General features: G+C 40.2%; 1 protein-coding gene across 10 annotated transcripts in view; it reads left to right on the top strand.

The window, feature by feature from the left end:
- The first annotated feature begins 946 nt into the window (after positions 1-946).
- eif4g3a (eukaryotic translation initiation factor 4 gamma, 3a) overlaps positions 947-25750 on the top strand; it is a 37091-nt gene continuing 12287 nt past the window's right edge. For 2 of the 10 annotated variants that reach the window (XM_025060093.1, XM_025060088.1), the window contains exons 1-13: positions 947-1544; positions 9877-9949; positions 12908-13075; positions 15159-15251; positions 16260-16292; positions 19045-19065; positions 20365-20544; positions 21274-21385; positions 21491-21651; positions 22078-22212; positions 23124-23343; positions 23719-24498; positions 25132-25220. In XM_025060093.1, coding sequence (XP_024915861.1) covers positions 1381-1544; positions 9877-9949; positions 12908-13075; positions 15159-15251; positions 16260-16292; positions 19045-19065; positions 20365-20544; positions 21274-21385; positions 21491-21651; positions 22078-22212; positions 23124-23343; positions 23719-24498; positions 25132-25220 — 2229 coding nt within the window. In that variant the 5' untranslated portion in view covers positions 947-1380. Of the gene's footprint in view, positions 1545-9876; positions 9950-12907; positions 13076-15158; positions 15258-16259; positions 16293-19044; positions 19066-20364; positions 20545-21273; positions 21386-21490; positions 21652-22077; positions 22213-23123; positions 23344-23718; positions 24499-25131; positions 25221-25750 lie in introns of all 10 variants that reach the window. The other 8 variants (XM_025060094.1, XM_025060091.1, XM_025060095.1 and 5 more) reach the window with 7 other exon arrangements.

Here is a 25750-nt window from a genome sequence, read left to right as displayed (position 1 = left end):
TTACTTTAATCTGCTCTTATAAATGTTTACTTTATGGTTACACTTTTGTTGAAGTGAAGCAGCAAACACTTTTAGGTTTTTATTATATTAACGACAGCAATGTTTGTCCTAAGTATAAATCACATAAGGTTTTGTTCACAGTTTGTAACATTGGCCAGGGTTGTATCTAAAGAGATTTCTGAACTTTTAATGGAGGCAAAGCCAAATCTCTTTTTATGACTGAAACAATATTTTGTATAATAAAACCAGTTGATTACATCTTTGTCTTTGGTCTAGTTTGTACATATCTTTAAAAAAATCAGACAGAGTTGATGATAATATGGTCAAAATTGAAAATACAGTTTTAGTTTAAATGTATACTCTCTACACTCTGTAAACACAAACAAACACACCACAGAAGCTGGAAATTTTATTATTTAACTCAATGTATTCTGCTATAAAAATGTGTATTTCCACAAATTATTTCACAATGTCTTCTAAGAAATAAAAACAGTTTACAAATGGCAAATGGTCTGACTAAACATACGTAGACAAACCTGCAGCTGCAAACCGGCTAAAAGACCAATAGATGGCGCCAAATGTTTGTAATCTTTCAATCAGCTTGTGCCGAGTGCGAACCATTAAATAAATCATGAAAAATAATAAAACCAAAGAATGTGTTGCCGTTTGATCAGGCGTAAGTGCATCTTCTATTACTGGATTAATATTATTTTGTTGTCGGTTAGTATTGATATTTACTTTTGGCCTTAATGTTAATAAAAATAATGTCTTGTACTGTTTAAATTGTGATTAATATATATTTATATTTTTTATATTGTCATCATTATAATCATTGTTTTTATTGACGTTGACCAAGCTTTCATGGTTTGGTTATTAGATTCGGTTTGATTGACCATGAGTTGATGAGTTGATCAGCCGAGTGATTCCGTAAGTCGCCGAGAATTGCCGAATCATCTGTCCTGCCCGGACTGCTGGAAGCGGCCGCAACGCCATGTTGGCGAAGTCTCTCATCTCTGTGAGAAAAAAATGATGGGAAACATACTTGTCGAGAAGAAAAGGTAGATCGCCCAAGGAGGCAGAAGATTGTGGCGACTGTTTTTTTCAAGAAACGAACCGAGCCGGATCCGCGGAGGCTCCGGACGGGTGAGGGAGGCCGAAACCTCCCACCGTCCCTATGAATAGCACCGCTGATCCGAACAGCGACTTTCCATGAGAAAGAGACGTTTGTGTTGCTATTCGAGCTTCGTTATCCTACTTCGTTAAAGGGATTTGGGGCCTGCTTTAAGAAATTGCTACGCTTGCTTGTTGTGTGCAAGCTGAGCCTTGTTTATATCAGTATTTATTAAGCTCTTGTTTTTATTTGTGGATTATTTCTTTGCGATGAGTTTGCCACCGAAAGTGGTCCCGAAACAACCCGCTGTCGCAGTGAGCGGACCTGGAAGTGGCCACTCTCCGTCAAGCCAACTGCGGGCTACCGTGACCTCCGTGTCGCTGCCGCCGGGAGCCCCAACAGCTCCTCAGCCCGGTGCCGTGCCGCCGCAACAGTATCCTTTTCACATCCGTTTCACCACATTGTTGTTTTGTGTAAAAGTTTCACTCTTTTATTTGATTAGCACACAGTCGCAGTTTATTTGGTGATTGATATCGCAGGTTGGATTGGATGATGGTTGGGTTTGGGGGCAGCTGGGATGGGAGGGGACAATCGGCTAACTGTGCTAACAGTAGCTGCCGAAGCCGGCTGTCAAAGATAAGTCAGTATATCTTTGCTCTTTTGCTTCTTGACACTGTAACTACTCCTTCCGTGAGGATTTTTTTACTTAAACACGAGTGTAATTTTAGCACCGTTGCTTTCAAAATTAATAATACACGTAGTAGCAAATGTTATCACCCATCACCAGTGAGCTATCGGGCTTTCCACACCATTTACCGGCTTTGTTCAGTGATCGCAGTTTTGCTGTGAAGGCACATTAGCAGCTCCACTGTAGCAAGTAGCTGAAAAACAGTTACCTCATTTGACGTACAATTGCAATGAACTTAACTTGCTTTTATGGGGCTAATGCTAAGCTGTTAAAGGCCCGGTCAGTAACACAAGGTATTTGTGTGCACCTACACAGGCCTATCAATCCCTGGCCCGGTGAGCTCTCTCTGGCCCACCTAGCAATAGCACGCATACTATAGCAACAAGAAGGCGGTTGGTCATGTTTATGAATGCCTCTGCAGCATTGATGTCAAAGCTAAGGCATATGGGCCATATCTGAAACGCCATCTTTACATCATTTAGGGCCAATACTGTGGTTTTATAGAAGGAAGATTTTCAAAATGGGAACAGTGAAAAATGACAAAATGTATTGTTTGTATAAATGTAGTATAAATTTTTTCCCCTTAGTTAATCATGGCACTGAAGTGGCTGACAAGCTTTTGTTTATGTTATGATGTAAAAGCAGAGTGTAGAAGCTAATGCGTTGGATATCACCCTTGAATTTTTACATTCTTTTTGAAACGTATTTAATACCAACCATTTAATAGCTTTTATCTCAATCATCTCATATACCATTTATATAACCATTTCTCTCAAACCTTGCTCCACGAAGGCAAATCAGGCATTAACAACCCATCAGAGTTGATATATTTTTACCCACTAATTTCATTCTATTCTTTTGCTTAAGCAAAATGCAAATATTATGTTCTAAAATGATGGGAAAGAAAAAATAGTTTTGTTTGGCTAATTCTAACAAATTTCTGTGCTAATGTTACGTTATCTTTTGGACAATTCAAACCCTTTTTAGCTAACTTTTAGTTATTTTTGATAACTTTGACCCTGTTTTTGATTATTTGTGGCCAACTATAACCTATATAATTTGGATTAATGTCAATTTAGCAATCATGCTTGAAACCAAGCTAACCAAGCACCAGCTAGTAGACGTATTGAGAATGGGATTTAGTCTCATACCATGAATTGTTTAAAAATGGTCACCTCCAACATTCCTTTCAGCCTTTACTGCCCTGGCTTGATCTAATCATTGCCCCCAGTGTATCAACTTACCTTTAAGTTTATTCAGAGATAGCCCAGTAATACTCTACCCTACTTTTTGTGTAATGTAGTCACCGGTTATGTCACCTAGCTCCTGTTTTATTTACAACAAGGTGGCAGTGGTGTAAGGAAGAGGATTAGGTAACTTGTATCTGTCAGCGGCAGAGAGATGTATCTGACAGCCTCTGTTGTGGCTTTGCTTTTAGGGTGTGATGTCTCAACCTGATTTCCTGACACCCATGTTCACAGCCACCCTGTGTTCCTGACATCTCCAAGGGGCAGTAACTGCTCATGACAGGTGGAAACATGAATCCCTCCTGTTGCTTGCAGTGTATTGTGATAATTTCTGGGCAGGGGTTGTCTGTGAGTTGGATGAATGGGGATAATAGCCACCTTATTTGCAATAACATGTCTTCCTCTCACTCTCCAGGTTGGTGTTTAATTTGTTTAACCTTATAATAAGTATATTAAGTTTCCCTGCCAGTTGAGTGCATATTTACTACCACTGTATTTAATCATGGAATGTCGGGTGACATGGTAAATAATTCACCTAATTAGGAAACATGACACTTCCTGGGTGTAAATATTTATGTAGCTGTTTTGCACGTATAAAGTGCTAATAAAAGTGCTTTCATTACTTTTGTTGAACCACAAATGTGATTCTGTGTAATGTAGGCCGGTGGAAAACAAGTCTCTAGGTTAGTAGGTAATGCCACTCTCTGAATTTTCTTTTTTCCAAATGTTGTTTGGATGTCTGGGGGTAAATCCTGTAGGTGGCAAATATGCAACTCCGCAGATGCAGTGCTGTTGTTAAAACCAAGTTTGTGTGTTTTGTGGTACGACCAGACTAGCTTGGCTAAAATTTGATAAAATGTCTTTAGTGTCGCACTTTTTCCTAATAATTGTTAAAGGCAAAAATTAAGTTGAAACGTTTTCATATTTGCTGTTGTTAAATGAGTAAAGCTCCATATATCACAGGACGCTCAGAAGAAGAGTGCAATAGTTTTGGTTTGTCTATTGTGATTTTTTTTTTTTATGCCCTATACGTCCTTTCTACTTAGATTAGATTGATGGAAATATTAAACTTGGGTCAGAGTGCCTAACTCAGGAAGGGGTTCTTTCAGATTCTCTCATTAAAACCTTGTCACAGGGAGTGATAAGGAATTAGCTGAAACATATTAACAAAATATATTTACAAACTTTGTGCCACTTTGGAGGGTTGCTAATACAGTACCTTGACCAATATTGTATATGTACTTATTTTACCATCTCCGTGCATCACTTATTTACAACTCCATAACTATGTCAGACACTTTTCAAAATAAAAGCTCGTATTAAAATGAGAATGAAAAAATTTCAAACTTCATGGTACTTCACTGCTGCTTGGTGTTTGTGCTCTAGGTTTATTGGCTTTAAATTGCTTGTGCAGCTCTTTATTGTGGTGCAGCAGGTGATAGTGGTTGATGGTGCTATCTCTAGATGTTGCTCTCCAGCCTCTCGTATAAACGTATTTACTGTTTTGACTACCATTCCTGTGGATCTGGGTGTCATCTGGTTGGCTAAGCGATTCTCATCTGATTGACTAAAACACATCATAACGGTGATGAAATTACGATGAATTGTGCAGGCCTAATGATGGCTCTACCAAAGGATTTTCATGAATTAAATCATGATAGTGATGTTGCATTAAAGGGTGTTTTAGTCTGTATTTTAGTATAACAATGATGCAGAGAAAATTGGATGAAGTCCAATTTCCACAGTCATCTGTTTCAGTATGTGGAGATTTAGGAGAGAGATTAAATTTCATAAACATCAAATGACTCCATTAAGATGAAAAACTGTTTTCCTTTGTCTGGGAAGTGTCCTAGCGTCACCTTGATCCTCCCTGAACCTCCCTTTGTTGACTTCTGCTGCTCTGCTACTGCACAATATTTCATTTTCATGCCCATGTGACAAAGGAGCATCTGAGTGTCACCACGTCTGTGACCTCACATCGGAGGTCAGAGAACACAGCAGGAAATTTTTGTTTTCTCGCTCTCTTGTTGGATGGGAATGCCCATACATTTGGATATGTAGTCTGGGTATTTGTGTACTCCCAGGATTCACAGGGGTCCAGAGGCAGGATTGCAAGCCAGGCCATGTGTGCAGAACATGATGAGTGTGTGTGTGTGGGGGGGAGGTGGGGGGGCAAGTTTGTTTCTGTTCCTGGTTGCTAGAGAAACACCCAGCGCATGCGTCTGCTGTTGCACTTGCCAGACAATGGCACTGCTGCTTAACATTCAGAGCGAGAGGCCAAGGTGGCGCTTCCCACCATCTGCCAACAAAGGCCCAGGTCACCCGACTTGCTTTAGCACTCCCTTTTTTCCTTCCTTCCCCCCCAAGGTTTACCTCATCCAACTGCTGGTCCAGCTGACAAAACTAAGTCTTTATTTATTTACCATGCCCCCCCCCACCCCCCCAATCACCCTGTCCGAACTCCCAGTTTTCATGGTACAGTATTTTCACTACACATCATCTCCATTTGTGTTTTCTTAGCCTTTTCTCTTATATTTATCTATCATCTCTTATACTGGATGAACAAAGGAAAACCAGCTTTTGCTTTATGTAAACAGTACAGCAGTCCTGTTTAAACCTGTGCACCAGGAAGCCTTCAGAATCAGCCTCTGCAAGTTTGAAGTAGCAGTGGCTACATCACGATTGTCCCCAGCTGGTTACACTGACTACCCAGTAGTTCTATATTTTTGGACAGGTGTGTGCAGCCTGTATGACTAGATATTCTCATGAGCATACTTGGGGTAGGGTGTTATAAATAAACTGCTGAGTAGTTGTGAGCCAGCATGCAGGACTGTTTTTTTGTTTTTTTTTCCTAGAGTGGGAGTGGCCTTCTGGAGACATCCCTTATACTTTACTGTCACATCCTTTGTGTAAACAGAAAATTAACACAAGGTTTGGACATTTATGCATTTTTTAAATGGTTTTTATCAACATATATATGTACAGTACAATTAGGGATGCATAATATAGTTTTTTCTTAAGTTAAGTGATAACTATCTGTAATGTGTGCTGTGGCTCATTACCATTTAGAGTTGAAGACACAGACACTGGCTGTTCAGGGCTGTAAAACAGGTGTGTGAAGAATCCAGCTGTGCTTCATCCTTTGTTTTTCCATTCAAAGTGTGTTACTAACATTTCATCGAGAACCATGATAACTTGCCTATAGGTAGCAAGGTCTCTTTAAATCATCTACCTTATTCTGACTCAAATAAAGGTGGGCAACAAGTGGGCAAGTCACTGGGCGTATGAGTGAAAGGCCAGTAGTCCAGCAGGGGGGAGGGAGAGATTGTGTCTGCACCAGCTGGGCCGTCTCCACTCACTTCCTGTGCCTCAATTCTGAACCCTGTGGTCTGTGGTTTCCAGGTGGAATGTCCAACACTAATGAAGTCCCTTAGCATTTCACATGTATGGCTTTTGTTAGTGTCAAGAAGTATCGTTACTATGCTTGAATACAAGCAGAACTCCTAGTTTTGTGCGAACTTGGTCTATAGAGCAGCTCAGTCAGCAAAAAAAAAAACTTTGGATGTTAACGTTTCCTGCAACACAACTGATTTAGTACTTTGTTTATTATTAGCAGATTAAAGTTTAGTGACCCGTGTTGTTACCCTTATCCTGACCTACTGCTTGTTAGACTGCATCCCATCCTCCCTTTTCTGTCCCTCTCACTCACTCTGTTCTTTAATGTCCTTACAGTAAGGCTGACGATGAGAAAGCAACGACTTTTTCCTCTCATATGTGACTCACAGCTGACAATGGCAGAGTCAGTGACCCCAGGAGTACTGGGTAAAGATATTATATGATCTCCTTCCTCGTTAGGAGTATTTAACCATACATTTCTGGTGTAACTTTGTCTGGTGAGATAGTACAGCTATATTTTCCGCCCCACTAACACACTATAACAGCAGTGTCCCTGCTCTAAGACCTTCCAGTTGACCTTGTGCGCACCGTCTCTTCTGAAACATAAAATGAATGGAGATCATACCGAGGTTTAAGTCTAATTAGTGCATTCAGCCACTCTTATGGTTGTACCAAATGCATGCAGTAAAAGAGTCCCACTGTACCTGCGACTATCTAGTATTCTAGACGCATATTATATTTTGCCTCAAGAAATCCTGTTTCATAAACATGGGTGTCCATTAACTGATGTATCTAATACTTTTAATGGTTCTTTATGAACGTGATTATTAAAATGTAACTTTTCTGTTGGCTGACATTTTAAGTAATATTTTTTAGGTCTTTGTGAGTGGCCTTGAATTATTTTTATTGGCCAAGAAAGAAAACTGAATGCAATACATTTTTACAAAAGCACAAACAAACGCATACTTTCCATTACAATTAGTATTTTAGTTTGTTTTCATGTTGCACAAATGAAGACATTTTTTGTTTCATTGTTTTATTAAAACAGTGATTACTGAACACCAGTCAATGAAAATGTCTATTTAAAGTCATTATTGTTATACTTCCTGTGTTTTCTTTTTCTACAAGCCTCTAGTCTGTGTCTGCTGTCAGCTAGTTTGGATCTGATACCGCTTTTGTTGTTGTGTTTATGATTTCCCACAAAGGCACTGGCGCCCCCTGGGGACACATGGCTTATAGTGTGACAAACCACTGGCATATAGTAAAATAGTAAAAAGGTGCATCTTGTTCTGTAGTATGTACAGTATCTTTTGTACTATATCTGAAGATTCTTCAATGCTTGGACAGGAATGGTACAGCAAATGTCTTTTAACAAATCATTTGATTTTCAGCATTAAAAAAAATACAATTTTGTAATTATTTTGTAAAGTCCGATCATATACAGTAAACATTACCTAAGATAACATTAACTAAAATAAGGCCACAACAGCTGTGTAGCCATAATAAAACCTATCACTAAAGCTAATCAAAGAAGAAGGCAACAGTTTATCAGGGCCTCGAACGGTCGCAGCAGTGAATTTGGGTCGTGTGTTCTAGAGTGTACAGATTTACCTCGTTCCAGAATAAGGAGTATCATGAGAAAGGACGATAAAATGACAGTGCATGATTGTTCGCGCCTAAGCTAAAACCACACGGGTACAGTTGCTGTTCAATCTGTGGTTATCAACAATCAACAATCTGTGGTTGATAGGGTGTACGTACAGCAAAGTTGTGTTCCCTCGTAAAAAAGACAGCTGACTCCATCAAAGTATATGAATGACCACGGCTTTTCATTTACGGGCTTTTTTCTTCCCTAATGGCAGAGGCATATTCCAAAAAGATCATTCCTCTTTAGCTTATACACCTGTTCTGTTACAACTGTGAGTGCTACAACAAGGTACTGGTGGGTAAAGTGTATGTGCAATAACCCAACAATAATCAGTGCAATAACCACAATCTCATATTCTATTACTAACCATTATTAACTATTTATATACTTGTTTGTGTAACTGATTTTATAATTATCCTTATTTTGCTTATATATACGTATGTGTACCATAGAGATATTGTGGTATACTATAGTATATAGAATTCTAAATTTAATTTAATAATAGAGATTGCAATAGTGACACCACACACAACAATAATTATCTACTAGTACTACTACTACTACTCCTACTCCTACTAACCTGCTTATAGTCACCGTTCAGGTTATCTGTATTTGATGGTGTGATGCTGTTCTTATTTGTGTTGTATTGCATCTATTCTTGGATTATTCGTGTTGTTTTGGTGCTACACCGCAGCTTGTGCCTTAATTTCCTGCAGAGAACTCCTGAGGGATTATTAAAGTTCTATATATCTATCTAGGATTAGTTTCCCCCCAAAACCTAGCAGTGAAATACAAAATTGATAATCATATCAAATTCCCTAGTGTGATTCTTGTTTTTGAACCACATCTCGCCAGTTGAAGGATTCTTTTGTCTTTCTTTATCTCGCCCTCTTTCACTTTTCCGTTGTTGGTCACACATAGAGATGCTGGCAGGGAGCCAGGGGAGCTGAAGTGCCCCGCAGGCAGGAGCAGGGTTTGAGGACTGGAAGGAACGCCCGATCTAAATGAAAGGAGGGGGGGTGGCGGGGTCAGCAGATGTTAGGTTTCCCTTAAAGCATGTGACTGGTGGTGTGTGAAGTCTGACTGTCACAGTCAACTGCTCCAGCAGATTATTAGCCATAGAGTTGTTCCTTCTCATTGTCACATCCACTTTCTGGCCTGTGCTAACATTTGATCGGTGTCCTCCAAGTGATTCTCTTCATCTTTATGGAGTCTTTTTTTTAAAAGTTATGCCCTATTATAATTAATTTAACAGCAGAGAGTTTTACTGGTCAATTCAGTGTAATAACAGAAAATCTCCTAACGATTTGAATATTCTTTTTTTTTTTTTTTTTACTGTTCATTATCACCATTTAAGGCATGAGCAGTCGTAAAATCAACTCCTGTATGTCTCCTCGCCTGAAGCAGTCCAGAAATCCACTTCACGTTTTCCTTTTAACTCTTGCAAAAACGGTGAAGGTACATAGTGTACTCTCAAAGATGGGGTGGGGTGGTGGGGGAGGGGTGTTAGAGGAGGGGTGTCCTTAAAATTCCAAATAGCTGTATTATATGGGTTTGAGGAAAGCCTCTGGACCTAAATGTGCTGTAGGTACTGATGAAAAAAAAAACAGTCTCTGCAGAGTTATATCAGCAAAATGTTCAAATCAAAATGTTTCTTTCATGAAAACATGCACTTTCGTTGCAAAAAGAAAAGTATTAGAAACCTGTTACTTGCTCGAACAACAACTATTAACAATTCACCTGATTCAAATGTCCAGTTTTGTTTTCCTGAATGTACCTTTTCCAGAATCACACGGGTTCAGCCATCACTTGACGACAGAATCTTCCCCACACAGCCTGGAGTCACTGCAGTCTACAGCGTGAGTCACTGCAGCCTTTCACTAACACTGTATTCGTGCACCTGAACACACTGCACTGAACTCATTTAGTCACTTTATAAAGTTACAGAGACACTTAAAGAAGCATTCAGTACCATTTACTGGAGTTGTTGTTTCCCACAGTTGGTGCAAAAAATCTTAGAAATATGTGTGTATTTGTACCTGTATGACCAGTTGCTGTACTATTGTAGTAACATGTGTAATTAACCACTGACATCCGTTAGCTGTAAATGAGCCATTTTTTTCAAGTAAAAATGTTGAAACACGGTACGATTCTGACCCACACAGTGATGTCACACAATATTTATGCTCCAAAATAAATACAACTCAGTGGAGTTAGGGTTTTTTTTAATTGTCTTTCAGAAATTAATGAACCTTTCACTGATCATTTGTCACAATAATATTCAGGACTCACGGTTTATTTTACCCTCTAAACTATTAACATGTCACTTAGAAGCCACAGTAAGGTTTGGTTACAGGAAAATAAATTCAAATTCTTGTCTGCACATTGTCCTTAGTTGATCCTAGGGGCTTTTCTTTTTCATTTTACGCTGCTACCCAAGGCTTCTCCTAACATTTGACACCTGATTGAAGGGACGTCCTTGCTGAAGAGCTCATTAGACTTTATATGATACTGATGAGTGACATTTTCACCGTTAATGGTACAAATAACGGAGTGTGCTGTAAAAACAAAGGATGATTTTTTTTCCCCTAGTTCATTTCGGGCATTTAGGCTCCAACAAGTGATGGAACGGATGGGATTAAATCCTGCTTTTGGCATGAAACAATCTTTCTGTGCATGTGTTGCACATTATCCCCCTCCTTTTTATATGAAGCCTCTATACAGCCAGTCGCTTCCCTTCCCCCACCTCATTGCCCTGTGTATCCTTAGAATCACTCGCTTGCCTGTAGCGTAGAAGGCTCCACCCCTGGCAACAGCAGCTGGATTATACGCTCCATCCTAGGTCATCTGAGGGAACTGGGCCACACAGAGAAAATGCTGAAAGGCGGAACGACTCAATACTATAGAGCCAGTATAGAATTCTGCCTGTAGCAGCACGTATATATTTAAAACAATATGTGTTTTTTTTCCCACTAAAAGTCAGTCTATAGGTGCCTTGCTTTCGCTTTTGACAGTATTTTAATTAGGAAGATAAAAGACCCCTGGAGAAAAGGTGGTTATTCATGCTTTCTAGTTAGTCTGCATCCTGCTCTCCTCCTGCAGTATCCTCTCATTCCCCAGTGTGTCAGGTCTGCAGCAGCTCCTGCAGTGGTATCAGCCCACAGCTGCAGCAGCTAAAGACCATTCTGCATCACAGCCCAGGCTAAAGATACGTCTTCACTAGAACAGAGTGCTGGCCGGTTTGCATTAAGGGGGTTTATTAATTGAAGAAATTGATTGATAATTGAAGATTTTTTTAAAAACTCAAAGACATTTGAACTCAAGGCAATGGCTTTTTCAAAGGGAATTAAAAAGTCAGGACCAGTTTTAAAAACTGTCCCACTACAAAGCTTGTAGATTCTGTGTCAAGGCTTGGTAACATATCTGTATTTTTACCTGGTGCGTGCTGTCTGCCAGAAGAGAGTGAGAATATGTATAATTTACTTGACCCAGTTCTGCAACATGAGGCGTAGACAACCTTGCACAACATAGTTTGGCAAAGCAGGCTCCAGGAGAGGCCAAAACCCAGTCTTTAGCCAACTGCTGTATGTAACACCCACAGCTAAAGAGTCTCATTTTTAAACACTGTGTAGAACAGGGCCTGAAAAAGGTGGACATCACCTTCCCCTCACAGTTGGAATCTATTAAATTGACTTTAATTAGAAACCTGTGCACAAATTCAGGCCCCTCGTGCACAAGCATTAGGGAAACAGAGGAATTTGGCAGCAAAGATAGTGAAATTAAATTAGAGCCGCTGTGTCATAAACAGAAGATAAGCAGTTTTATTTACCACTTGTTCTATAAACACCTTCTCTAAGACATCTTCAAGTAATTTTAAGCAAAATTACATTCATTACCATAAAACAGCAACAAGACTAACGTGTGTGGGTGTATATGTATGTACAAGTTTATATTTTCTAAACCCAAATAAAATATAAAAACTGGAAGAACATTTTAAAGGAAGAGGTTCTTAGACAAGACAAAGACAGATGTTGTGACCTATAGCGGCACACGTCTTCGTAATTCTACTCAGAATTCTCCTTCTGATGGAAACACTGCTGCTTCTAATTTGTCTTAAACTGTTTGACCTCCCTTCATACAAGTTATTACAATATTATTTTATTTCTTTTTTTAGTAAAGATTTTGCACAAAACAAACTAGTCTTCAAATGATGGTACTGATCGTCCAACTCCATTTAGCTGAACCTTTCTTCCATCACTGATGCTTGTAAGCAAAACTGTTTACCTTAAGGGCATTTCAAAGATCTGAGCTCTCTGAGGTCGTCCTGATTGTGAGGGGAAGAGAAAATCTCACATCAATCCCAACACCTGCTATTTTTCTAACACCTGCTCTTTCTGTTAAATTACTGAGCAAGTGATTTCTCCGAATCACTGATCTTAGATGCAAACAGTGAGTGATGTTTACAGACCAGGAAAGACGCATGTTTACAAACGCTCAAATGGTAAGTAATCTGGTTAAATCTTTTGCAAGGAACTGAAGGAACATGAATCTCATTAAAAGAGCAGCTGAGATACCAGACGTAGTGTGTAGTGCGAGAGATTGATTTTTGTGTAGTTTTCTTTGGTGTTCCTCACATTTTCCAGATGATTGTTTAAAAATTGCATAGATCCCATATATAAAATCCAAAAATTGCTAATAATTCTGAGTCAACATTTCATTAAAAACACTACACAGTTTTTTGACCTTTGACCTGTGAATTGAATGTGTCTGTGTGACCAACACCACAATCATTGTCGTTTAACTGTTTGTGCACACAGGTATCCAGGCATGCTGGTTCTCCTTACACTCCTCATGACATCACAAAGGGACACCTTAATTTGGCGGGCACCCCGCCTGGTCATGCCCACTCCCCGGCGCTCTCTCAGGTATCAGTACCCACGGCTCCCACATATCGCTACCCAAAGGGCTGGGAGTCAGGCGGAGGGGTGAGTTTTTTATTGTTTTTGCTGTCATTCTCTTTTTTACTTTGTTTACGTTTCTGTGTTGTTTGTTTTAACCAGAAATTCAGGTTTGGGTGACTGAATTTAAACTTTAAAAATTGAGATATCTTAAAAATAGATTTCTTTTAATTATGTAAGATCAGAAATAATATTTTATATGTAGCTACTGTAATACATAGTTTTATCTAGAAACAAGATAAAAATGTATTTAAAATTATATTTATAAAAACAAAAGAGCTCTTGTGTAATCTTGTATTGTCTACCCTTAACAAGTATTATAGGTTTTTTTTTAATAATAGTACGCCATGTTCATTACAAAAACCTGCTAAATCCTGAGGAGGAGAAAAACACACAATTCCCAGTAACAGGAAAGCAGAAAATCATTTAAACGTACAGAGAATACTCCGGAAAGAATACCTAATTTCATGTTTGTGGAACTTCTGTGAAAAAGAAGATCAAAAAGCAGTCAAAGAAATTTTAAAAAGTGTGTAACTGGATTCAAAAGTTGTTCCAGGATGGCTGTAATCTGACACATGAGTACTAAACATGCAGTAATTGTATCCTACTGGGAGTACTAACAGGCGTCCTGGCCTGTAGGACATGACAGCTATGGTTTCTGTTTCTGTCACCACGTAAAGACAAACATTCCAGAGTTAAAAGTCTACTGTTTGTTAGGTTGTAAAACAAAACTATACATTGACAAAATGACACAATTATTTTCAGTTATGCATCATAGATTTTTGCCACATCAAGTGTAAAAATTTAGTAAAAACTACGAGGTGTACACAAGTATTAAAAGTTCATTCCCCACTGTTTTCAGCCCCCGTGAATGCCTTGGAGAACATTTCATCAACAGGTTTTTAGGACTAAAAATTTTGAATGTAGTTGCGTCCCTGTAAGCTGTCAAAGGCGTGGCACCTTTGTAAGCCCAGTGCTTCAGCTGAGCAGCTCCAGCAGCCTGTCTGCCTCAGGGGAGTGAGCCACCAGGGTCCCTGCAGCCTGTCCTCCATGTCTGCTTAAAACAAATGTTTTCTACCTCTGATAATAAACTTCTGGTTCTCTACATTTGCCTTAAATTGTTAAAATAAAAGAGTGCACTAACAGGGCCATACAGTAAACGTATGCACCTGCACAAATACTAATTCTTCAAGCAAAAACTAATACTGAAACTAATTTTTTTTTTCCCCCCAAAGGCTTTACCTTTCAACTATAGCCTGCAGCGATTAGCTTTGTCCATTTCTAATATTGACAAAGAAAAACAAACTAAATAAACAGATGCCTGTGCAAAGTGTTTTGTCTGAACCTTAAAAACTCATGTCACAATGAATTACTTATCTGTTGTAGTCAGACCAGAGTTGAATAAAAGAGCTGCGAATTGTTAGTAGAGGTTAGATCAGGATTATATCTGCCTGTGTATACTATCTACATGTCTGCGTGTACTGTAGCTATAACGAGGCAGTAGCAAGTGTGAAAAAATGTTGATCCACAGGTCACCGTTTTTCTGTTATGTTAGAATTACATCATCTTATTACTTGTCATTTTTCTGGAAAATGCCCAACAAATGCGAGCCAGGAAATCAGTGTGTGACCGTTTGTAATAAAGTCAGACACTGCGCTCATTTACAGCCGTGTTGGCTCCATGACTCAGCTCCTCTGAAAGTATGCGACTCCACTTGTGAGGAATCTGGCTGTTCCTCTTTGCTGTAATAGCCTAATGGGCCCACTGCCTCACTCTGTAGCAGCTCCAGTCTCTCACCAGCTGTCTATAAATAGTGTTTGTCATGCAGCACAAACTCAAATGATAGCAACCGTACCAGAAGACCGATCATATCTGTTTAAACACACCTGTGCCTAGTGCCACTGCTTTCAAGGAAATAAAAAGGAATTCCAGATTTTTTCAGTCCAGATGACTGATCATATTTGTAAGGTGTGTAAAGCTTTAATAGGAGATTTTCTTCTGGGATCTTTTAAAGTGAGAATTTGAGTCCTATGTCCAACCAAGATATACATTTGCCTACAATTGACAAGTTGACAAAACTGTTTTCTATGCATCATCCTTATTTTGACAGTCTCCGTACAACCCTGGACAAAATGCTGGCTCCGCCCCTCTGGTGTATTCTCCACAGACGCAGACGATAAATGCACAGCCACAGAGTCGCCCGGTGAGTGTATGTGCTCCCTGTCGTTTTACTTCAGCCTTCCTGCTACACAGAAACTGACCCGATTGCGATTCATGGAAAAAGTGACGGAGAGTTTTATAGAGTTTGATGAGTGGTTCTGTTTTAAGTGGCCACACACAGTCAATCGTTCCAGTCCCATGATGCTCATCACAGTTAAACCATCTGCTTCTGAAACTGTTTGTTTAATGATCTTAATATCAGTGACTAGTAGATGTATGATGATGTTTTCAACAGAAGACATGGTTACTGACAACCTTGTGGGTCAAGCTGTTTGATTAGTGTATCTTAGGTCTATGATAAAACAATTATTATTTTGATATAAATTGATAAAAAATGTCTGGAGAACCACGGAGTCAAACTCGTATGATTAGTATTTGTTAGGATGAAATATTGTCAGTGGTGAAGTTTCCCACAGAAGATGGTAGAAACATTCTTTATCATCTGTGTAAGCCCTGAGTCACTTCATTAGAAGCGATTTAGACCTCTTGACCTCTTTTCTAGCTGTTCCTCTTATTCCAATCCATCTAGAACACATGTCAAACTCGAGGGCCGTGGGCTAAATCTGGCCTGCCAACTCATGTTGTGTATCCCAGTGTTTGACTTATAATAAATCAATCGCAGAAATATTTATTAATGCGTTATAAAGTAGTTACATCTGTACAGTCTTCCAGTTAGAACCTGCCCTTCAAGTGGAACTTTATTGCTAATGTGGCCCCCCGGTGAAAATTTGTTTGACTCCCCTGCTCCAGAACTTATAGTCTGTAAAAGCCTACCTACGACGACTACAGATACAACCATGTACTCAGTCTTGCCTGGTCGTGAGTCCCTGTGTTTCTGTACAGCTTTGTCGCTCGGTGGTTTTGTGCTGTGTTTTCAAGCCTCTTCCTCCATCACTCATCCAATCTCTGTGTCTCTCTTTTGCCCCGCCCCTCTTCGCTTTGCCATCCCTGCTTCATGCCTTGCTGGACCTCTCCTCACCCCCTTCACCAGTTTGCCACGGGGCCTCGACCAACCCACCATCAGGTAATTTGACCCTCTGTTCACACCTTTGGCTTTTTCCCTCTGTTGCATCATCATCATCATCGCCATCATCTAAGCTGTGTTTTAGTGTCAGCCTGCAGTCAGCTGTTAAAGGGACAAAGCCCTTTTTTAACCTGTCTGATATGAGAGCCGTAATGAGTGGGAATAAATGGGCTGATGCTTCATTTAAGAAGGGATGTTTTTGAAGGAGGTTTCACACTACAGCTGTTTGGTCCACTTTAACCAGACCAGAACTTTCCTTGCGTGCATGGCTCAGCTGCACGTATAAAAGCACATTTTAACTCCCGTGTGCAGACCCAAGGAGGTGAACTCTAAAACTTGGGTCTTGGTGCAGTTTGCTTGCTGTGGCAAATGTAAACAAATGACCCAGCAAACCAAATATAGGAGGTGCTGTGCATTTTGGATAGGAAGAGAAAGACAACAGGAATGGGAATTATTATTTTTAATTATTACGATTATTTAAAATAATAAAACATTTATTTTATGGTGTTCTCTGTCTTGACGACTGGCTGTTTTATTTCAATGCCACATCATTGGACTATATTTGAGAATTTTCTCCAGTGCACCAACACTTAGATCTCGGCTGGACACCATATGAATGTTTTTATTCCCTCTGAGAGACTGATAAAAAGAGCAGCCAATGTGGGAAAAAAAGATTAAACTGAGTTTATTAAACAAACATGGCTCTAATCAATGACAAATGTATTAAAGCTCATGAATATTCTGAGTCTGAGCTGAATTTGATATCACACAACCTGCACCACATGTCCTACGACACTGGATAAAAATGCATTTTTTTATTAAAACCTTTTGTGCTTTAAGAAAATGGATTCTCTTTGTCCTGCCTGTCGTGATGGCAGCCAATCAAAGGGTGGTTTGCTCCATGGTTTGGGTTGAGATGCACTGGGAGCCCACTGTGCATTGTTTCTAGAATTGTATAACTATATCAGGTCAACGACCAGTGCTCAAGTCGACAGTCATTTACCTTAGATCAGGTTCAGAGATCTGCTCTTGAGTTGTGTTTAAGAGAAACTGATGAAGAAAAACCCCTTTCATTTTGTGCAGCCACAGAGAATAATTAGTTGAGACATATGGTCTGAATTGTTAGCTATAAGCAAAACTGGAGGGAAATGCTGGCATTTCAACTGAAAATTGATCAATCTAAGTCTGTTGATTATTTTATTATATAAACCCCTGTTTGAAGGTCATGGACCCCAGTGTGGCTGAGGACCAGTCTGAGTGAGCTCTGAAAGTCCTTTTTGTGTGGATGGATGTTTGAAATGCCATGTATTTATGATGGGGTTGTGTCTCTCTGTGCATGGTATATGAAAGTGTCATTGACTTCCTGTTACCATTGTAGATTTTTTTAGTTTGTTATTGTCTTAAAGACTAGACATTTTTATCCTGACTTTCTAGATCCTCCATAAGAGGATCAGAAACATTTGAAAGTGTGTTGGAAAAAATTACTGCATTTGTTGGAAAAACACACACACACACAAGTGTGTGCTCTGGCTGTCACACAGTGGCGCAGGGATCCGTTGTGTCATCACGGAAGTGGAGTTGGAAAGCAGATGAAGCTCAACAGTGGCCTTTTATGCCAACTGAGAAACGGCCATTGTCTGCTCTGAAACACACTCCATGGAAAGCGAAAAGGAGCAGAAAGATCAGAAAACAAATACATTTGGTCCAAGTGTAGGTCTGTCGTCAAACAAGCATCTTCATTATTTAAATATATTCCCATTCATGTGAGTGTCCTGTGATTTAGGTTTCAGACACAGCTGTGTCTGTGGGTTGAAAATGTCAAAGCAAACAGAGATTACAGTCACCACTGCAGCAGATGGTTGCTGGTACGGACAAGTAAGAGTTTAAGGTCGACAGTATTTTATTATCAATATGTTTATATGCAATGTAGAATCGGACAATGTTGTTGTAAACTGCCAGTTTGCTTATTTCTGTCTATGTCTACCCCCATCATTCAGTATATGCTTGTTTAGCATTCAATGTTTTATTTTTAATTTTCTCTAAAACTGGAATATTGAGCTATCTTTTGCAGATTTTTTATTACAAAACACATCGAGTTACATACAGTATATTGCAATTGTGTGCAACTTTGCAAAAGAAATTGAGTTATGATTTTTCAGACAATATGACCAAACCTAAGATGCTGTTGCAAACTAACAACAAGTGGAAAGTGAGAGGTGCCACTAAACCGCAGTACAGTGTATCATCCACTCACACAATATTTGCACTGGATTTTCTGTATTGTAAATACTGCATCCAACCTCCAGCGCCGGGATGTGACTCTTATCAGCTTCATAATATATAAAGATGCCATTAACTGACTCTGGCTGACAGCCCACGTCTGCACATCACTTGCAAAGTCAGTCCTTCAGAAGATTGCCAAGTCCCGACCAGATCAAGGAACTGATGTGAAGTTCAGGCTGCACAGTATGAGGAATATATACAGTAACACCAGCTCACTCACAAATATTGTTTCATAACAAAATGGTAAGAGAAATTGATACCTGCCACACATGAGTCAACCCTGGGCCATGCCGTCTTTTCCGTTGATTTAGAACATTTATCACTGCAAATTTGCAGGTTACCCTCCCCTCCCCTCACCCCTCATGTCTGTTGTCATGTGTGGATACTTGGTGATTTTGTATCAAGGTTTTAGTTTGATCAGTTCAGTCTCCCCATGGCTCTTTTCTCTTTCCTGCTTTCCACAATCAAGGGAGGATTCAGGCCCATTCAGGTAACAATGACCTTGATGTTTAAGTCTCTCAGACCTGCATGGCATGGAGAGGATCATCCTGAGATGATCCCATTCTTCCTGACTATTAACCCTCCACATCCCTCTCATGTGCACCAGGGTGTTTCAGTCTGGATGGCCCTGCACCACAGTTATGCCCATACATCCTGTCTTTTTTTTTTATTCCAAGACAGCACCATTAGGGGGTGTCTTTTTAGTGGTTTGTTCATTTCGTTTTTAATTTCTAGTTTTAACAGCATGTGGGAGTTAAAAGGTGCAGAGCATCTACTGTATATTACTATTTTTAGTTGACTTTCTTTTTATCTAACGTTTGTGTGAAGAAGTGTCTGCAGCCTGTTGGAAACGCACCATCACCACCATACACATTTTCTTGTTGACAGTTTCCAACCTACATTTTCTGTTAACTCCTCCCCTTATCTTTTGTCATGCTACTCACTTTACTCAGACCGTGTTGAAGGAGCAAACAGTTTTCTCCTCATTTCCCACACTTTCACAGATTGCTTAGTTTTATAGTGTCTCACTGCTGGATTACACAGACTGCGGTGAGGTTTCCCCACTCTCAGTTGTGTGTGCTCCACATCCAATCTGGAGTTTCATTTTCCTAATTCAGAGCACAATAAATGTTAAGGTAACCAAAAAATGGCCACTTAAAGACACATTACCACAGCAGCTACTATTCATTTCCTGTATCATGGCTCAGTGATCCTCCAGTAAAGACCATATTGCTGCTAAATGCACACTATAGTGTCACACATTTTTGTTTTATTATTTTGTTTGGTTTTTATTGGTGCAGTTTCAAGGTAGTCAAGCAGGTCTGCACAAAAAACAAGGCTACCTGTGGTCTTTGAGCAGTTCTTAGAGCATGTTTAGTTTCATTCTCTCCTCCTTTCAGTCCTTTCTTATTATTGGCTTTTGTCCCTTTCATTTTTTTTAATTCAGCAGTATCTCTCTCTCGCTCTCTCTCTCTCTCTCGCTCTCTCTCTCTCTCTCAAGGTGATCATTTTACTCGTTTTATTGTGCACAGATTCAAATTCCAACCCTGTACAGAATAATACACATTTTAGTAAATAATCTGGTCACAGTTTTGGCATTTTTCTCTTTACATGTTGCTTTTGTTTATTTTACAGTCAGGCCTGTGTTTTATTACAGACATGCTATTGTCAAAGAGTTGAATGCATTTAGGTTGAAATGTGCAGAAACAAGACAAGATACATTTGGTAATTGATAATTATAATTGTCTGATGTCATGTTTCTATGCTTTCTTCCCATATTGCATTTCAGTTTTTCCAGAGGACTCAGATGCAGACCGCGAGGCCAACACTCCAGACAAACACCCCTCAACTACGGCCCGGCACTCAGACCCCCACAGCAGCCGTCTACCCTCCCAATCAGCCATACGTGATGACAATGGCACCCATGCCATTCCCCTCCCCACAGGCTGCACAGTACTACATCCCACAGGTGAAACTCAGTCTACTGCAGAACAAATTAAAAACTCTCATTCCTACATGCAGTGTGGAACTAAATTGTTAATGACATACATATTTTAGAGGCCTCTCTTTTATGGCTGATGCAGCTTTTTTCAAGTGTGACATGTAATGTCATTTTAAAGAAGGAGACTAATTTATGGCGGATACCTGACAGACTGAAATATGAAGTGGTTTCTCAAACAAGTCTCCTCTGTTCTTTCTGTTTACATTTCATATCATGAAACCTCTTAGAAAAAGTTCTGATGGAGTGTTTTATTACACCTTGTTAAGTAACAGTGGTAATGTTGTTTGTTCAGTGCGTGGAAAAACGTATCCACTTTTACACAGTGTGCTCCAGAGACAACAAGGAACTGCTTTTCATTTTATCTTATTTGCTGGAAAACTTGTGATCGCCATGAAATCTGTACAGCATTTCATTTTATTTTTTAATGATTTAATGAAGTCCCTCATGTGTTAGGAGCCAAAGCAGAGCTATAGAAAAAGACAGTGAAGCAGAAGCAGAGGATGTTTGTGTTGAGGGCAAATGAAAATGTATGTCCATTCTTAGCATTTGCAATGTATATGTCATTAGGTGATAATGGGAAATGATTAATAAATTGGTTAAATGTAAAATGATCAGTTATAGTGTTAGAAACAGCTTATATTTCTTTGTTGATGATGCTGTTCTCAATACTTCTACCCTGCTCTCCATCACTTGTAGTATCGACACAATACACAATACGTGGGACCCCCTCAGCAGTATTCTGTCCAGCCTCCTGGAACTGGTACCTTCTATCCTGGTCCAGGACCAGGGGAGTACCCAAATCCGTACCGTAAGTCCTTGTTTCATCACAGTGGCACGATGGTTAACGTCAACTGGATGCTGAGATTTCTTTACTAAATTGTTGTCTTTCTTCTTGTCTCATACATTCCTTCAGATCCCCTCAGGTACCCCCCACCTGTCTCACCCTCTGTCCCTGCTAACGTTCAAACAGCTGGCCCACCTTACTACCCGGGACAGTCTGTGTACCCCCCCTCACCTCCCATCATAGTGCCTACACCACCACAACCTCCACCAGCCAAGCGTGAGAAGAAAACAGTGAGTACCTTAGTAGTTTCTTTTCTTTTCAGAGAGACGTATCAACAGTTCACTGTTGCACCTGTGAAACATTTCAGGAAAAGTCCCCCAAAATGCAGTTAAAACCTCACATCAACTTTGGGAATTTACCTGAACTTCCAAATAACCAGCTGAAAAGAACAAAGCAAATGTTTGCACAGACAGACTTCATTTAATCCAGCGATCTTGAAGTAGTTTGGATTAGGACGCCTGCGACAATATGGAAAGAGTCAAATTTAGACCGAAAGGTTTGTTCAGTTAAAGATTTTAGTCGTGCCATTGAGTCATTGTTAGCATACAGCTGTTCCACTGTAGCTAGTGGCAGAAAATAAACTCGAAATGAGGCCGGGTTTCTGTCATTTGAAGACCTGGATGCTTTAGTTAGGGCTATTCTTTTTTGTGTCATTGTCCTCCCAGATCCGTATCCGAGACCCCAATCAGGGTGGAAGGGACATCACGGAGGAGATCATGGCAGGGGGCTCAGGGAGCAGGAATTCAACGCCTCCTGTCGGCCCCCCATCCTCCACTCCTACCCCACCACAGGTATGGAATCCTTCACAAGAAAATGAATGTGACTCTCCACATCTCATGCGCTACTCATTTTGACCAGAGTTTGCTGCTTAAATACGACAGGCCCAGTTTCAGAGCTGAGTCATGAGTCATATACAGAGTAGGATTACCATAAAAACTGATAAGATGCACCAACAAGTGTACACATTTATCTGAGAAGGTGAGTCAAGAAGTTCATACTCAGATGTAACTTCAAAAGGTGTCTGAGGCACACACGTATGCACATGTGTGTGTGGTCTGCTTTGAAGAGCTGACTTTGATGGGTTTTTTTTGACTTGCCTGTATAACTTGATTATGAATTTAATGAAATAAAGTAAAGAGTCCCGTGGTTTTTCCGCACACAAAATTTCAACGACTTTATTGTTAATTTCTCACTCGTTCCATCTGCATCTTCTCCAGCTGCAGGGTCCACTCAGGTTCCCATACTTATCAGTTTCTGTACCCTATGGTAAAGAACGCCTCAGAGTAAACATGATACAGTGTCATATACAATTTCATTATACGTCCGTATTTACTCTTTAAGCACACAGGAAACTTTTACTTTAAAGCAAAGAATTCATAATAAATGTGATGAGTCCATGTTTTATGCTGGGTTCTGCATAAGGACTTTTTTCTCCCTGTGATCTATAAATGTTAACCGTGTCTTTCCTCTCTTTTTTCTGTCTTTTTGTGCCCCCTTTAATTTGTTTCCTAATGAATCAAACCCTTTTATTTTTATTCTTTTTCTGAGCCATCTTTGCACCCATCTTCTTCCTCTACCTTTTCCCGACCACAACCCATCCGACCTCTTATTTCTGCTCGATCCTGCATCTGGGCTTGCTTGTCTCTTCTTTATTTGTATGTGCGTTGCCTTCATTTCTGTGTCCGGTTTTCTGTGTGGGCAGTTTTTATGGTCGCACCCTCATTATCCTCACATTTTCTACCTCAAATCGCAGCAGCAGCAGCTGAGAAGCAGTCATAGTCCAGAGCAGCAGCAGTCGCAGCCTCAGCCTCCTCAGCCACAGCAGGCTCATGCTGGAGGCTACACGATGGAACCCACACCCACCCACCAGGTCCCACCACTACAGCACCCAATTTCGGCAGCGGCTTCAGACACCAAACAAGGTCGGACACCGAAATGTTTAACACAACTTCAAACCGCAGCACAAAACATTCCGAGGCTGATAATTCTGTCAATTTATAGTGGATTAAAATCTATCAGTCCACAACTGCTGCAAACATCTGCTGACGCCACAGTAAATAAAAACTGCACACAAAAAGTGCTGAAAGAACTTTGACACAATGGCAACCACTTTTCCCATTGTGTAACTATGTTCTTAAGGCAGCTGTTTTTTATTTTCCTCATCTGTAGTGTTGATCCTGTCCAAAAATTAAAATTTAAACATCCTCAGAATGTCATGCAACTTTTATAGAAACACAGTACAATAAATGTACTGTAAAAAATATCTTTTTTCTCTGGTTTTTTTTTCCCAATTCTAGAAGATCTGCCAAAACTGGAAACCATTGTCCAGAAGTCTTCCTCACCTGAGCCTCTGCAGCCTGAAGTCCCTGTGGAGAGACTGGAGGTCAACACACCAGTCACTGAGGCCATGTTTCCTACGGAGCAGGCGCTTTCCTTCCCTGCCTCTGTCACCAACCCGGGAACCCTTGCACTTACAACGGCCAACACAAGTGAACGTCTCTCTGCCAGGGAGTCCACTTCTGCTTCCTCCTCTTCTCACCTGACCACAGTTGTGGAGCAGAAACTATCTATAGCTGCACCTCAGATTCCCAAAACAGACAAGCCTCTTTCTGTTGCACCAAGAACTCTGGCTGCTCCTTCTGTACCAGCCCTCAAAGCTTTGAACGGCCTTGCAGAGCCTGCGACTGAGTTGAACAGTGCATCTCCAGAGCCTTCTCTTCTACCCTCTGCTGCACTCCAGCCCCAGCCCTCTGCCCCACTTTACAGAGACGTTGCTTCTGAATTGTTGCCTTCAGATGTAAGGCCAGAGGTTCCCATTGCTGCCGTGCTCGCCCCGGTGGCACCCGTGGCTGTGGTGCCAGTCACGTTGACCTCAAGTCCTGCCCCTGCTCTGCCAATTATGCTTCCCCCAGGCCTTCCGCCTCTAGTGCAGGCCACAACAGAGGCTGATGAGCCGGGCAAACCTTTAGACAGTGATGACCTCGTCTCTAGAGCTGGGATTGAGGTTCATTGTGGCATCAATGTCAGCAAAACAGAGTCCCTGCATTCAGCACTCATCAGGAACAGCCCCACTAAAGGTAATGTGGTTTTTCAACAGTGAGTCTTTATTTGGTTTTCTGTGAACAGATCCATAGAGTTAAAACTCATGAAGCAGGTGCTCTGGGTCACAGGTAAAAGTTAGTCATCTCTGAAAATATAGCTGAAGGGTAGAACTGCACATCGTCAGCATATGCTAATATATCTCTACAGATTGTGACAGCACACATGCCGTTCATCCCTTTACGTTTTGATATAACAACGGAAATGTTACAGTTTATGGGGCCAATTATGTCTTGCATTGTGTTGAATTAAATACAGGTTCTTTACATAAGTAAGTTTGGCGAACCAGAGGCTGGAATAGATTATGTTGTAAGACAGATCAGCAGATTTTAAATAGCGTGTTAATGATGTCAGCTATACCTGTCGTACAATAAAAAATAAAAAATCTTCAAAAAAACTTGAAATTTCAAAAACACATTCTCTGTCATCAAAAAATGTATTTTTCATGGAAATTACTGTTAATTTGTTATATATTTATATACGTGTGCAGTTCCATTATCATTTAGAGAAACAATCAATGATAAAAATGATTTTTTTTTAGACTGATGAAGACATTGCCAGTGTTTTATGTTTTCCAGTCGCACATATTCGGTGTCTTCTGTGTCCTACAGTAAATCAGACAGCTTCTGCTATACCAAAGACCTGGAGGAAACCAAATGAAGAGGTTGGTGCTGCAGATGGACCACAGAAAGAGGACAAGGTAAAAGCAATGAGGAGTCCTTATATTTCTCATAGCTCATAGCACAGGGGTTGAAGAAGTGATCAGATCATCTTTAAGGTGAAACAGAGATCCTGTCTGAACTCAAATTCTGAAACTTCTGAAGAGTTGCTGTCTGGTTTTGGTATGTTTCTGGAGTTACAGAGGAGTTTCAGGAAAAAGGACAGACACAATGTAGGCAATAGTTCAAGTGAAAAACTCTTCCACATGTGTGGTTGGGGGGGGCAGACACAGATGACTTTAGGGTGTTGTTATCGTCTGAGAATGGCAGGGAGAAGACATCAGTCATCTTTAATGCTTACCCAACTCACGGTGTATAAAATTAGTGCTTCCTGTTGTTTTGTTCTGGGCTGGAACTGTAGGAACATCCAGGCCTCCAAAAGTGTCATCTGAGCTGCAGCAAAAAGTCAGTTTGTCAGTTCAGTAATAAACTCCATGGATCGTATGTGAAAGATGGACATCATTGGCAGTCAGTAGTAAAATAGCACCTATACTTAAATTCAAACACATAC

This window comes from Cynoglossus semilaevis, chromosome 11, assembly GCF_000523025.1.
Source record: "Cynoglossus semilaevis isolate Cse_v1.0 chromosome 11, Cse_v1.0, whole genome shotgun sequence".
NCBI classification, from domain to species: domain Eukaryota; kingdom Metazoa; phylum Chordata; class Actinopteri; order Pleuronectiformes; family Cynoglossidae; genus Cynoglossus; species Cynoglossus semilaevis.
This window is presented reverse-complemented; position numbering and strand designations above follow the sequence as displayed.